The 13,800-nt window shown below is 49.7% G+C and overlaps 1 protein-coding gene across 4 annotated transcripts in view; it reads right to left on the minus strand.

The window, feature by feature from the left end:
- NUP98 (nucleoporin 98 and 96 precursor) overlaps positions 1-9,227 on the minus strand; it is a 60,644-nt gene extending 51,417 nt beyond the window's left edge. For 3 of the 4 annotated variants that reach the window (XM_075919683.2, XM_075919682.2, XM_075919680.2), the window contains exons 1-2: positions 9,071-9,227; positions 418-521 (exon numbers count right to left, since the gene is read on the minus strand). In XM_075919683.2, the coding sequence (XP_075775798.2) occupies positions 418-493 (76 nt within the window). In that variant the 5' untranslated portion in view covers positions 494-521; positions 9,071-9,227. Of the gene's footprint in view, positions 1-417; positions 522-1,763; positions 1,825-9,070 lie in introns of all 4 variants that reach the window. The other variant, XM_075919681.2, reaches the window with a different exon arrangement.
- Between the last annotated feature and the right edge of the window lie 4,573 nt (positions 9,228-13,800).

A 13,800-nucleotide genomic window follows, 5' to 3' on the forward strand; every position in this document is an offset into this window, starting at 1 on the left:
ACGATAGCACTTTTTTGCAGCCCCAACAGATTCCATAGATTCTTCACCATGGGCAATTTCTCCTTTACTGTCTTTCTAACTTACCTCAACCCCAAAATGAAGGAAGTGCCTTTGAAAACTGGACTTACCCCACTATTTGAATTGTTACTGTAGCTGCCCAGTGATCACCTTGCTGAATGCACAAAGAATTACAGAACTAGTATATCCTCCACTTAATTTGTTTGCAAATACATTTCAGTTTAACATGCTTAACATTTTATTTTATTAAAAAATAAAAATTCTGTCGCGTCCAATTCCCACTCCCATTCATTTCTCTTTCTGTAATTTCTAATTTGTAGATTACTTCCAATGACCAAATCCACTACCAATAGTTTTTTTCATTGAAAAAAACCCCACAATGGTAGCTCTATTACTTACTTTGTCCAAAGGTTGAAGTAGTTCCAAAGCCACCAGCAGTGCCTCCAAATGGGGTTCCAAATGATTTGTTGAACATTTTCAAGGTGTATCAGGTTTTCATAAACCTGGAAAGAAATTAATCCAATTAATCACCTAAACCCAATTTTGAGACGCAACTTTTCAGCTTCTGTACATCCATTGTCAGTGGCACTAAACTTCACAACACCCAAGTACCTAAGTTCCAAAATACATCAACCCAAGATGAAATCCTACATTATCTTTAAGCAAGAATCATTCTTCCGGAGACTCAAATTCAATTAAGGAGGTCGGAATCAAGTAATGATGACAAAACCTGAGCAACATAATGGGAAGTTTCAGTATTCAGAAAGTCAGTAAAGAGGATAATTTGGTTAAAATGTTACTGGATTACACTGGTCATGAATGACAAAGTTCCACTTAAACCTTAATAGACCTGCTTCTGTTCATTACATTTGCAAACAGTATGAGCCAAGTAGCTTCATCCAGGGATCTACAGTATCAGTTTGTCAAATGTAAGAGTTAGTCTGATTACCAAGACCTTCTACATGTGAAACAAGAATGGCTAATACAACATTTTCCTTGGTCCAAAGACAAAAATATCTTGTGTTTCAGGTGCACAAAACATTGAATTAATGACACCATGGTCAGTTTTGCTGGTGCTACTTAGATTTCTCTGGGCAACAGTACAATTGAAAAAATCATATTCTTTCTTGGGAAAACCATCAGCAACAGAGGCAGGCACTGTTATTGAGGAGGTAGGATAGGAGCAATCTTTCTCAAGTTCCCCTTCTCCCCCCAAAAGAGACCCTGATTAGCTACAAGCTGACAGAAAGCAATCAAAGCCCTTCAAGCACTGCATGCAGACTAGGAAAGATAAGCTGTGTTATTGTAGTCATGTGGGTCCCAAGGTATCAAGAGACAAGGCAGGCAAGATATCTTTTATTAGACCAACTTCTGTTAATGAGAGCTTTTGAGCTTATACAAAATTTGAAAATTAGCTCTATGTAAGCTCAAAAGCTGTCTCACTTCAACAAAAGTTGTTCCAATAGAAGACATTACTTTATCTACCTTGTCTCTTACATCTCCTAGTGCAATCACGCCTCAAAGTTGTCTATTATCTCAGGTGTCTTACAATTTACAGTTAGCATGCTGCTGGAGCGCCAAGTGTCAGCTATGACTTAATGTTTAACTGTTAGCAGCTCAACAATTTTTCCTGTGTTATTTTTTTCCAAAGTTCTCCTATGAAGAACATTCAGTCTTTGCAATTTATAGCCAGGCAAGTTCTCAAGCTATTTCCCAAATTTTTAAATAAACTCTGTAAGTCTCACCTTAGCCTATCCCTGGTTACTCTTTGCAGATGACATGCTTTCCCCCACTCCTCCTATTATCCTGCATGATGAAGACATACAAAGCAGTATTAGCTTCTCTGTAGTCTCCTTATCCTCTGCTTGTTTCCTTTACACCCTTGTGATAAAAAGCCATACCTACACTAAATTGAACTGTTCTGACACAGCTATGATGCAGTTACAAAAAAAAGGGAGGGGATTAATATTTTAGGCCTGAAGTAAGGTCAAGTCTTGCTGAGAAAACAGTGAGCAAGAATCAGGTCAAATCAGGCCCTGTTCTGTTACAAAGCAGATGCCTTCTTGCAGGCTCACTGGCCAATACACAGACAGCGTACTGGGGGGGAACTGGCTTTTAAGTTACTTCCCCCAGCACCAGCTCACTCCCCTTCCTCCAGCTTATCGGGTTGTCAACTACTCACTTTACAGCCCTACTCCCAGCACACACCACTCCTACACCCTGCTGCCTCTATGTGCAGGACAGCAGCCAGCTCCCGGCAAGTACCAGCTCCCGCCCAGCATTACTGCCTCAGGTACAGAGGTGACAGCGCAGGGCAGCAGCTGGTTCCTCAAGAGCCACATGTAACCATTTGGGTAACTAAGCATTGGTTATCTATTTAAGTGGCTACACTCTTACATCTCTAGTAAGGAAGTTAAACTTAGATTAATCAACTCATCGAAGGACTCAACTACTTGAGTCCTCCATTGGCCCCATGCTCCCCAAGCGTGCTTTGCTTTTAAAAAGCACAACAGCCCTTCAAAAGCAGGGAGAACAGGGGCTGCTTGAGTCCCCCACTCGCCCCCTGCTCTCACAGTGCTTCTGCTTTTGCAATGTAGCAAAAGCCCCGTTCTTGCTACATTTCAAAAGCAAAAGCACTGCCAGCTGCACCCCTACCTCCCTCCATGGCGACATGGCTGGGGGAAACTGGCTTTAGACAGCTCCTCCCAGCACCGGCTTCTACTTCCCCCCCTTGCTGCCTCTCTTTGATAGAGGTAGCGAGGAAGGGGGAAGTGACTAGTTGACTGGACTAGTTGCTTACATCCCTAATCCCTAGTGTAAACATACTCCTTGAAGATGATGCAAGGACAAGCTGTCCCTTTTTAAAGATAAAGTCAGGGTGACAGAGATGTTTTAATCAGATCAACATGTGCAAGATATGGAGTGGTAACTAACATCAGAGGAGCAACATGTCACAGGGATGTATCTGTCAACTGAGGGGGGGGAAATGGAAAATGCTGCCATTTACTGAGCCACATCCATTTAATGGGAATACATGGTGCTAATGTAAATGCAGATGTGAATCTGGGGAAATAAGACCATGCTTTGTTGACAATAAACTTGGGCAAAGACACAAGGTCTTTTTAGGAAGCTTGCCTGAGGTCTGCCAACCAGCATGGCGCACGCGCGCACGCACGCACAAAAAAACCCAACAACTGACTTCTGGAAGTAACTATTCAACTCTATTCAGCACTGGTGAGGAGGCCTCAGTTAAAAACCATTTCAACTGCAGTGCTTTCTAGGTACTTAATCTAGAGTTTCCAGAAGCAATACATTCTGGATTTCCAATAGCCACAAATACACTAGGCCCACCTTTTATACCTTCCTGTATGTACTAATTTTTGTTACCTTTACTTCCTAAGATTTCTTCTCTGATTAAATTGCTCCTAAACAGTCATTAAGATAATTCCATTTTAACTTCCTAACTTTTCCCTTTAGCCTTGGACCTTCCTTGCTTTCCTGAAGCTTAGTGCGCCAGTAATATTGCTTGGTATGGTCCCACAAGAATGATAGAGTTACTAAAGCTACCTATGCACTAAGAAAATGTTCTTAATGACCAACTCGTGCATCAGCAACTCAGTATAGAAGATAGTGTCCTGCCACTATTTCAATCACTACCCTAAAACGGACCTGTTCCAAACAGTTTGATACTCAAGAACAGGAGAATGGCAGCAACTAATTGCCTATCCACTGGGAGTTAACAGCCATTAATACTGATGAAATGGAACTGGTGTTAGTATGGGATGTATTTCAAAAAATTCTCCTTACATATACACAACACACCCACTCCCAAGATTGAAGTAACAGCTATTCCTTTGCTCGAGAAAAATCTGTATCAATTATCAGGGCTCAACAAATTATGGAAAACCCTACTCGCCAGACAAAAAAGGGACTCGCCATCCTCCCCCCCCAAAAAAGCAGTTTTTTTTAAAATGGCATAAATTCCTAATAAGAATAAGAACAGTAATTACTAATACATTCTCAATAAATATCACCCAAGTTATTAATAAATATCTTATAAACTTCTACCTTTTCCCTCTGCTGCCATGTCTCCTCCCCTTGCTCCATCAGCTCCTCTGGTGCCTGCTGCTCCCCAACTCCTCACCCTCTGCTGTCCTGACTCCTGCCCTTCTCGCTGCCCTCAGCCTTCCTGAGACCTGCCCCCCTCCACCAGCCCTTCTCTCCCCCCTGTGCCCACTCCTCCAGTAGCCCCATTCTGATCAAGTGAGCTACCCCTTCTCATTCCCTCTCCTAACACCTCCCTCTACACACCTGCCCTACCTCTCTCCTCTGATGCTGGTGTCTGCCCTTCTGCTTCACCCCCAGAATCTCCTGGCACCTGCACCCTCCTGGTTCCTCCCCCTTACCTCACTGCCACTGCCCCTGCCCCGCCCCCTTTTTCCCTGATACCCACCCCCTCAGCGCCCTCTGCCCCCATTCCCCTCATGCCCCTGTACCCTCACACATGCCTTGCTCCATCCCCACCTTCCTCATGACCATCTCTTTTTTCAATCCTTCTCTCAGCACCTCCCCCTCCACCCTCTAGCCCCCAGTGACCTTACCCTCCCCCTCCACTGACACCTCCCCTCCTGCCCTTTTCCTCATTGTCTGAACTTGGCCCCCTGGGATTTGTCTCTCCTGCACCCCTGTCCCTTAGTGCCTTCCCCTTTCTTCTTCTTCTCCTCCTGACCTCCTCCCGTCCTCTCCACACAAGCCTCTTCCCCATATTTTTCCCCTCCCCTCCCCACAGCCCAGCCCAGCCGCTTCCCCTCCCCCAGGGCCACGCAAAACATTCCTCCCTTTTTGTTGTCTTTTACATGTTTGCATTTTGCAATGAGGTTTTTTTTTTAATTATTTTTGTCCGGCATTTTAGCCCTATAAATAGCAAATAGCATTTTCATTCATTTTTTTCCATAAAGCCAAAAGCACTTCAAGTAAACTCCCCCTTTCACTTGCTGCTGGGTCACAGCAGCCTTTTCCCTGCCCTGTCCAGCCCCTCCCTATGGGCAAGCACCCCTCACTCCCAACCCACAGGGGAAACAGGGTGCAGGGACAGCACAGAGCCAGAGGGGTGCAGGGAACAGTGGGGGGAGGGACGAGGGAGAGGGGTGGCACAGGGAACAGGAGGCGCAGAGGGACGCAGGGATCGGGGGGAGCAGTGTGCAATGGAGGCATGGGGAATGGGACGTGGGGAATGGGAGGGGCAGAGGGATCGGGGTCTAGGGACAGTGCAGGGAACAGGGAGCACAGAGCTGGGGGGAGGGAGTAGGGATCGGGGGGAGCAGGGTGCAATGGCAGCGCAGAGTGGGGGGGCAGGGGATCCGGGGTGCAGGCACGGCGTGGGGAATGGGCAGCGGGAGCCAGATGGGGCGCGGGACGGGCGCAGCGAGCCAGGCGGTCAGCAGGGAGGGTCTCTCGCCAGCGAGGGGCTGGGGCCATGGCAGGACTGGGGCCAGGCTCCGCAGCCAGCTCCCGGGGACACGCAGCCAGGGTCGAGTTGCCGCGGCCCTTTAAAGTCAGCCTGGTGTCTGCCGGCGCTCCGCCTCCTTGCACCGCAGCTGCACACAGGCAGCCCGGCGCTGAGAATCACTGCAGTTCCCCCTCCCAGGCAGCGCTCTGTTCCTCCACTGGCCGACTTGGATGGGGCCGCGCCACCCATAGTGTGGGCTTCGGCCAGCCCGTCACAACCGCTCACCAGGCCAGTCCGCCCCTGCACTCGCCAGCTGGCAAAATCTACTCACCACGGGCGAGCGCATTTGTCGAGCCCTGCCAATTATCTTTTCTAGTTTGAAAAAACAAAACAAACCTGCAGCTTCCAACCATGTTCCTGAGTCAGTCAACCAATGTGACGGCGCGTTGGGGTCCCCCGTCTCCTGCACCCCGAAATGGCACAAACAGACTGCACCAGCCGGTGGACTAGAGGAAGTTTATTGCCTCTCCAGGATACAGCACAGCACCGATGTAGTCTGGTCACAGAGCTGGGCTAGGATGCCTCAGGCCCCCTTGAGATGGGGGAGACTGGGCCCCTAAACTCCAGCCTCTTTCCCTAGGCTCTCCTCCATGCTCCCAGACAGTCTAACTAAATTCCCTTCCAGCCCTGCCCCCCAGTCAGGGCAGCATTCCACCTTCCTTTGTTCCTCTCCATGGGGGGTGTCTGGCCACTGGTTCAACAAGTTTGGCATTACCTCTGCCTAGCGAGGTTTTCCCTGCTGGGTCTTGCTCCAGACAGCAGGGGTCACCACAGCCCAGCAAGTACCCCCACTACATCACAACCAATTTCTCTGAATTTAGTTGAAATCAATTACTGTTAGCAGATTTTTGCCTTGTTCCAACTAGGCTAGAGACAAAGGCTAGTAGTACAGATTGGACCTCCCTGGTACAGCTGACCCGTCTCAGACAAGGGTTTTCCAGACCAGTGAAGGAAGAAGGCAGGAGGCACACAAGCTACCTGCCACTGCTGCCCCGGCCCAAGGGGCTCCAGCAGGTGCCCTGAGACCCACTCCCCCTTCCCTAGCCACCTCAAACCGTAGTCTATGGATTCTGCCGAGCCAGAGTGTCCCGGACCACAGGTTCAACCTGTATATCCTTGTTACTTTATTTTCAATGTATAATGAGGAAAAATATGTTTACTTTCTATTGACCTGATAGTTAAGTTTTGCCATAGTTCCCATACACTGACAATCAAAAGTGCTGCATCCGCTTCTATGATTTAATTTCTCTTTCCCCGTATGGCTTACAGGTGACTGCTACCATTGTCAAGAGACCATTGCCATCTGAGGTCTCTTGACACTTGTCTTTCCAATTCTCCCTTGCACCGAATGCAGTAGCTTCCTCTACTACTAAGATACCTTCAGTTTATCTAACCGAAGGGCTTCTCAGCTTCTGCTAACATACAACTACAGGCAGTCCCCGGGTTACGTACAAGATAGGGACTGTAGGTTTGTTCTTAAGTTGAATCTGTATGTAAGTCGGAACTGGCATCCAGATTCAGCCGCTGCTGAAACTGACCTGCGCTGACTACAGGAAGCCCGAGGCAGAGTTGCTCTGCCCCGGGCTTCCTGGAATCAGCCAGCTGATCAGTTTCAACAGGCTGAATCTGGACACCAGTTCTTACATACAGATTCAACTTAAGAACCCCAGGCGTCCCCAAGTCAGCTGCTGCTGAAACTGATCAGCGGCTGATTCCAGGAAGCCCGGGGCAGAGCAACTCTGCCTCGGGCTTCCTGTAGTCAGCGCTGGTCAGTTTCAGCAGCGGCTGACTTGGGGACGCCTGGGGCAGAGCTGTTTGGGTGCTGCTGGGTTGCTCCAGTAGCGCCGCTCCTCGGCACTACTGGACCAACCCAGCAGCACCCAAGCTGCTCTGCCCCAGGCGTCCTGATTCAGCCGCTGCTGAAACTGACCAGCGCTGACTACAGGAAGCCCGAGGCAGAGGAGACCAGGGAGACGGGCAGCAAACCCCGTTCGTAACTGCGGATCCAATGTAAGTCGGATCCACCTAACTCGGGGACTGCCTGTAATCTATCAATTTTCATTTTTAAACCGGGCTCCCTTCAGCAGGAGTTGGAGATAACCGACTTTCCCCATCCTCCCTTAAAAGTATTCTTGTATCTAAACCTAACTAAATCTTCTCTTAGATGAACATTAATCCACCCTTCCATGTAATTCTTCTTCCTTGTTTAAAAGTTATAGTACCATTCTTAACTAGTGAGCAGCTAAAGAGAAGAAAAAGTTGTATTCCTTCCCTATCTCCCACCGCATCCCATCTGTAGCTTTACTACACAAGTCACTATTGGCTAAGAGTTTATTTTTGTATCTTTTATGACACCAAGCACATTAAATCTTAAATGATTTCCAGGGCCTTGCTGGAAGTTCCCCATCTCACTCGTGCTACAAAATTACAGTAAAACTCCAACAGTCCAGCATCCAATAGTCCGGTACTCCTGATAGTCCGGCATCAAAATGGCAAGAGCCTAATGAATGAGCTTCGGCAAAAAATGAGTCACAAGGTAACAGCAGCAGCAGCTGAACTGAGCAAAAAGGGTAAAAAAAGGCTTAAAAAAACTAAAACATTACAGTATACAGTCTGTACAATAAAAAGGGTTAAGAACACTTTATATACAGTATATAATGTATACTATGTGTGTATGTGTGTGTGTGTGTGTGTGTATATACACACACACACAACCATCTTATAGTACCTCCTGATAGTCCAGCATATCCAATAATCTGGCACCACCTAGGTCCCATAGGTTCTGGATTATCAGAAGTCTACTATACTCTTACCTCTGGAACATCCAAAAAACACAATAGCATCTGAAATATGAGGCTAGTCTCCCCAACAGAGCCCAACACAAAGGGATAATTAATAGTCTCCAAACCATCCTGGCTGACTGGGGGGTGGGAAGGGAAGAGAATTCAGAGTTCAGAGAGAGAAGTCCTAGCGCTGCCCTCCCATTGACTATGTCAGCAGTCGGTGAAACTCAAGCTGTTTTCACCGGACACACTGCCTGCCACGAGACTATTAATAATACATCACTGCACAATCCACACACCTCACTCTGGGGAGTCGCCCGCCTCGACCCCCCCCCCCAAGTAACGCCCCCCCACTTCGGGAGGGTGCCCATCACCAGGCGCATCCCGACCATGGGGCACCCCAAAGACAAACCCCGGGCCGCCCTAAGGGGGTCACCGCCAACCCCCGCCGCGCTCTGTGGGGGGGGGGGAGAGGAGACAGCCCTGCCACCATCCCTCCCCCACGCGCCTATCCTGTGCCCCCAGGGAGCCCCCCCCCGGGCTCAGCAGCGCGCGCGCGCGCACTCGGGCACGCAGCAACCTGGGCAGCCCCCACGCGCCAGCGAGGAGCGCGCGGGGAGGCCTCGCGCCCCCCTGGAGACCAGCCCCGGGCGGGAGGAAGCGAGGCGCGCGGCCTGCGCGGCGGCCTGGGGCGAGCCGCGAGCGGCAGAAAAGCGCCGGGCTCCGCTGGAGAGGCCGCGCGGCCCCGCCCGCGCCTTACCGAGGACCCGGGCCCCGCGACGGGAGCGACTCGACCGCGCCGACAGCGAACGGCACCGCCACGACGCCCACCCGTCCGCCGTCGCCTCACAGGAGGGGAAACTGCGTCACACTCCGCTCGCGCTCCCACCTCCCGCCGCCGCGCCCCGCCTCCCCGCGCGCCCTATTGGCCCGCGTAGCCCGCCGTTCCGTCCGCCTATTGGCTGCCGCCGTTTGAAACCGAGGCAGGTCCCGCCTCCGCCTGGCTGCCTCTGCTGATTGGCGAAGGGGACGTTTCGAACGTCACGAGCGACACGAGTTCTCATTGGTCAACATGAGAGCGGTTGGCCCAGACTCCGTCCTCTTCCAGCGGCGCTCTTCCCCACATCCGGGTCATTGAGTCACCTCTCTAAAGGGCGGGGAAAGAGGAGGGGCTTAATCCTGCGCCCGCCAATCACACGGCAGCACCACGTTACCATGGCAACCGGGGCTGGGCCTGTGTTTTCTTGGGGAAAAGACATGGGCCACGTGGTCCGGGTGCCTTCCAAAGTAACCAGCCAGCAGCTCCCCTTGTGTGCCCCTGTCCCTGGCCTGCCCCACAGTGGTCACTGCCCCAGCCCTGCTACCAGACTCTCCCTTAGGAGTCATAGGCCCCTGGGCAGTACTATTACACTGGTGCCCCTCTGCAGCGGGGATGACGATTTTTGTAGAGATGTGATTTTATAATCTCCAGCAACTCTCTCGTGAAATACTTTTAACACAGATTTTAAACTAAGCTCCTGCAGACTAACACAACTGGGGTTGGCAAATGCCTGTTCAATGTCTTCATTACCACTTGGATAGGCTCCGTGTTGTGCTAATCGCTCTGGCAGGCTTTTTCACTTTTAAGTCAACTAGATCCTCTCCTGAGAAAGCAGAGCCACAGAACGAGGATGGGAAGAGACGAGTGGGTGAACATTAAGACCAAGTGGTGCCCCAAATTTTCAGGTGCCCTTCACGGCCGTGTATTCTGCATATGGATAAGGAGAACCCCTCCTACTGCTTCCCACTCAGCCAAACCCACACCCTAGCCTCTGGCCTTCATTACCTTCCCCATTGCAACCTCAGCCTGTGCTGCCTTCCCATAGCCTCAGCACACTACCACATCTAGTCACTGACTTGTGCTGCCTTTCCAAGGAAGCCCTGTAATGCAATGCCCCTGCCAGAGCTATTTTTGCAAAAACAAATAAGCCTCAACCGCAAAAGTGGCTAAACAGGTTTGATTTCAATGGGGCTACACCTGGTAAAGTTAACTGTGCATAAAAGCTTGCAGGAGGGAGTTCTTTATGTTCTCAGCTTCTTGGAACAGGGGCCCCACCTGCTTTTCACTGTGTGCTGAGCAAAATAATGGTGTTTGTGAACTAATGCAAGTGTTGTGATAGTCATATTGATCCCAAGATATTAGAAGGCAAGGTCAGACCAGCTTGGTCCAATAAAAGATACTACCTCACTAACGTCCCCTCTAATCTTTTCCATCCATGGGTAGATTTTTCCCATCTGTATGTGGAATAAATGTTATGTGCACTGAGGCATGTGCATATGTGCACCACCAGATTTTATACTGTTTTCTTTGGTATTACTAATCTTATTTCAGAGCTGGGGACACTGAGACATGGTGCAGAGAAGTTACCTACTCAAGGTCTCACATAGTGAGTCAGTGGCACAGCCTGGGAACACCCAGTCCCAACCCCCAATCTTTTGTTTGAAATATATAGTAATCTGCATGGAACTTGGAAGGAGGATTGTGGTTTGCAAGAGGGAAGAATTCACCCTCACATGGGGACGGGAGGGGAAAGATATACTTAACTAGGGTCTGGAGGCCAAGAGGGGCCTAGCTCAGGCTACAAATTGTGGTATTTGTGTGGGAGAGGGCCCATGTTACAAGTTTGTACTGGGCCCCCCAAAAATATGCTGCGGTCCTGATTCAATCTGTGTACATGGCTGGAAATGTTGGTAACATCAGAGCCTCCGTAAGCAGGTCTATTAATTAAGGACTGTTTGAGACCTGAGTAACAATGGTTAAGACCTTGCTAATATTAAGCAAAGCGAAGTTGTGAGCAAGAGGCAGGCCCCTGCTCACAGAACTTGGCAACAACAAGGCCAAGAGTGTAAAAAACTAATTAGTAATAAGCACAGGTGTAGAACAGTAATTGGCACTAGGTACAAGATGTAAAACAGTAATTGGTACTAGACATAAGTTGAAAGCACATTCAGGAAGGATGGTAACAACACCTCCTTAAAAAGGATCTTTGTACCCACACACTCCCGACAGATACCAACTCAGGTTCAGGAAATGGGCTAAAATGACAGCATAACGGATAGAGATATTCTAATTGAACCATGAGGTGCAGGGTGATGCATGTGTAACCCTTCTGCCAGGTAGACCCGGCAACAACCGGGGCCGGGTTCAATATCTAGGGGTCCATCTCACACAGAACCAGCTCGAGCCCCCACTCAGTAACCTGGGAAATTCACACACCCCTGGGCACCTCTGAGAGACAATGCTTCCCCACTCGCAAGCATAGAGTCTGAGTGTAGGAAAGAAACATTTAATGAAAGAGAGAGAGAAGTCATACGGCATTAACTTGGAAAAATACCACAAACAGAGTTCACAGCCCAAACGTGAGCTAAGCCCCACTCCAGCCAAGAATCACCCGAAGTCCCAAAGTCTGACACCCCAAAAGTCTCTGTCCCTGGTCGGTGCCACGTAGAGTCCAAAAGGTCACCTGCAGGGTTTTACCTCCCAACCTGGGTGGAAATGGGGGCAAGGAGATAGATAGTGGCATCTTACATGGTCCGAAGCTAACGGCCCCACCTCTCCGTAGGGTTCTGCTGCAGTCTTTAACGCGAGCCGCTCCACCAGCTGTCTCGTTCCACTCCACCGGACGCTCCGCTGGTCGCCTGCCGCTGTTCCTACCGGCCGCCTGCCAGTCGTTTCCACCAGCCACTCCGCTGGCCGCTTCAGGTCCTACTAGCCGCCCACTGCTTCACTGGCTGCAATGGGTCTGGCTCCCAGCCAAACCAGTGATTTCAGCTCTTAGTGATTTCAACTCTTTAGCCACCACCTCGACTGGCAAAGGATTCCAGCTTCCATTGGATTAGCAAAAAGAGTCGTCATGGAGTCTGCTTTAAGTCTGTCCTTAAAACAAAGGGCTGTGTCTACACTGGCGCATACTTGCATGAAAATGGCCGCTCTTGCACAAAAATATGCCACCTGTCTACACTGGCCACGTGTTCTTGTGCAAGTAAACTGACATTGTACTGTAGAAAATCAGGGCTTCTTGCGCGAGAACTCTGACGCTCCCTCTCTGGAAGAAGCCCTCTTGCGCAAGAGCTCTTCCAGAAGAGGCCAGTGTAGACAGGCCACATGAATTCCTTGTGCAAGAAAGCCCTATGGTTCAAATGGCCATCAGATCTTTCTTGCGCAAGAGAGCGTCTACACTGCCATGGATGCTCTTGCGCAAAAGCACATGCCAGTGTAGACGCTCTCTTGTGCAAGAGTTTTTGCACAAGAACTCTTCCGCAAAAGAGTTCTTGCGCAAGAAGCTGCCAGGCTATGTCTACACTGGCAGCTTCTTGCGCAAGAACTCTTTTGCGGAAGAGTTCTTGTGCAAAAACTCTTTCCAGAAGAGAGGGTCTACACTGGCATGTGCTTTTGCGCAAGAGATGTGCTTTTGCCCAAGAGCATCCATGCCAGTGTAGACGCTCTCTTGCCAAGAAAGCTCCAATGGCCATTTTAACCACAGGGCTTTCTTGCGCAAGAAATTCATGTTGCCTGTCTACACTGGCCTCTTGCGCAAGAACAATTGCGCAAAAGGGCTTATTCCTGAGCAGGAGCATCATAGTTCTTGTGCAAGAAGCACTGATTTCATACTTTAGAATGTCAGTGTTCTTGCGCAAGAACATGCGGCTAGTGTAGACAGGCAGCATGTTTTGGCGCGAAAGCGGCTGCTTTTGTGCAAGATCGCATCAGTGTAGACACAGCCTTCTAGAAGAGCTATTGCACAAAAGGGCTTCTTCCTGAGCGGGAGCATCAGAGATCTGGCATAAAAAGCACTAATTTTATACTTTTGGGCTACGTCTACACTGGCATGATTTTGCACAAATACTTTTAACGCAAAAGTTTTTGCGTTAAAGTATTAGTGTGACGGTGTGTCGGGGTTTTCCCGTCTCCTGCACCCCCGTAATGGCACAGACAGACTCCACCAGCCAGTAGAATAGAGAGAGTTTATTGCTTCTCCAGGATACAGCACAGCACATATGTAATCTGGTTACAGGGCAGACCTAGGATGCCTCAGCCCCCCCTTGAGATGGGGGAGCCTAGGCCCCTAAATCCCAGCCCGTTGCCTAGGCTGCTTCCTCCATGATACCAGCCAGAAACCCAACTAACTCACTTCCAGCCCTGCCCCCAGCCAGGGCTCCACTCTCCTTCTTCCCATTGTTCCACTCCCTGGGAGATAACTGGTCAGACAGGTTCGAAGCCGCCTTGCATAATGACTCATCCCCTGCCCTGCTGGGCTGTGCTGCAGCCAGCAGCCAGTGGAGGTCACTCACAACCCACTGCCCAGCATAGCAATCAGCAAGGTACCCCCTACTACGTCACAGTCTACACTGGCATGATTTTGCGCAAATACTTTTAATGCAAAAGTTTTTGTGTTAAAGTATTTGCGCAAGAGAGCATCTACACTGACATGTGCTTTTGCGCAAGAGATG

Source organism: Pelodiscus sinensis, chromosome 1 (genome assembly GCF_052426305.1).
Source record: "Pelodiscus sinensis isolate ZL-2025 chromosome 1, ASM5242630v1, whole genome shotgun sequence".
Classification (NCBI taxonomy): Eukaryota; Metazoa; Chordata; order Testudines; family Trionychidae; genus Pelodiscus; species Pelodiscus sinensis.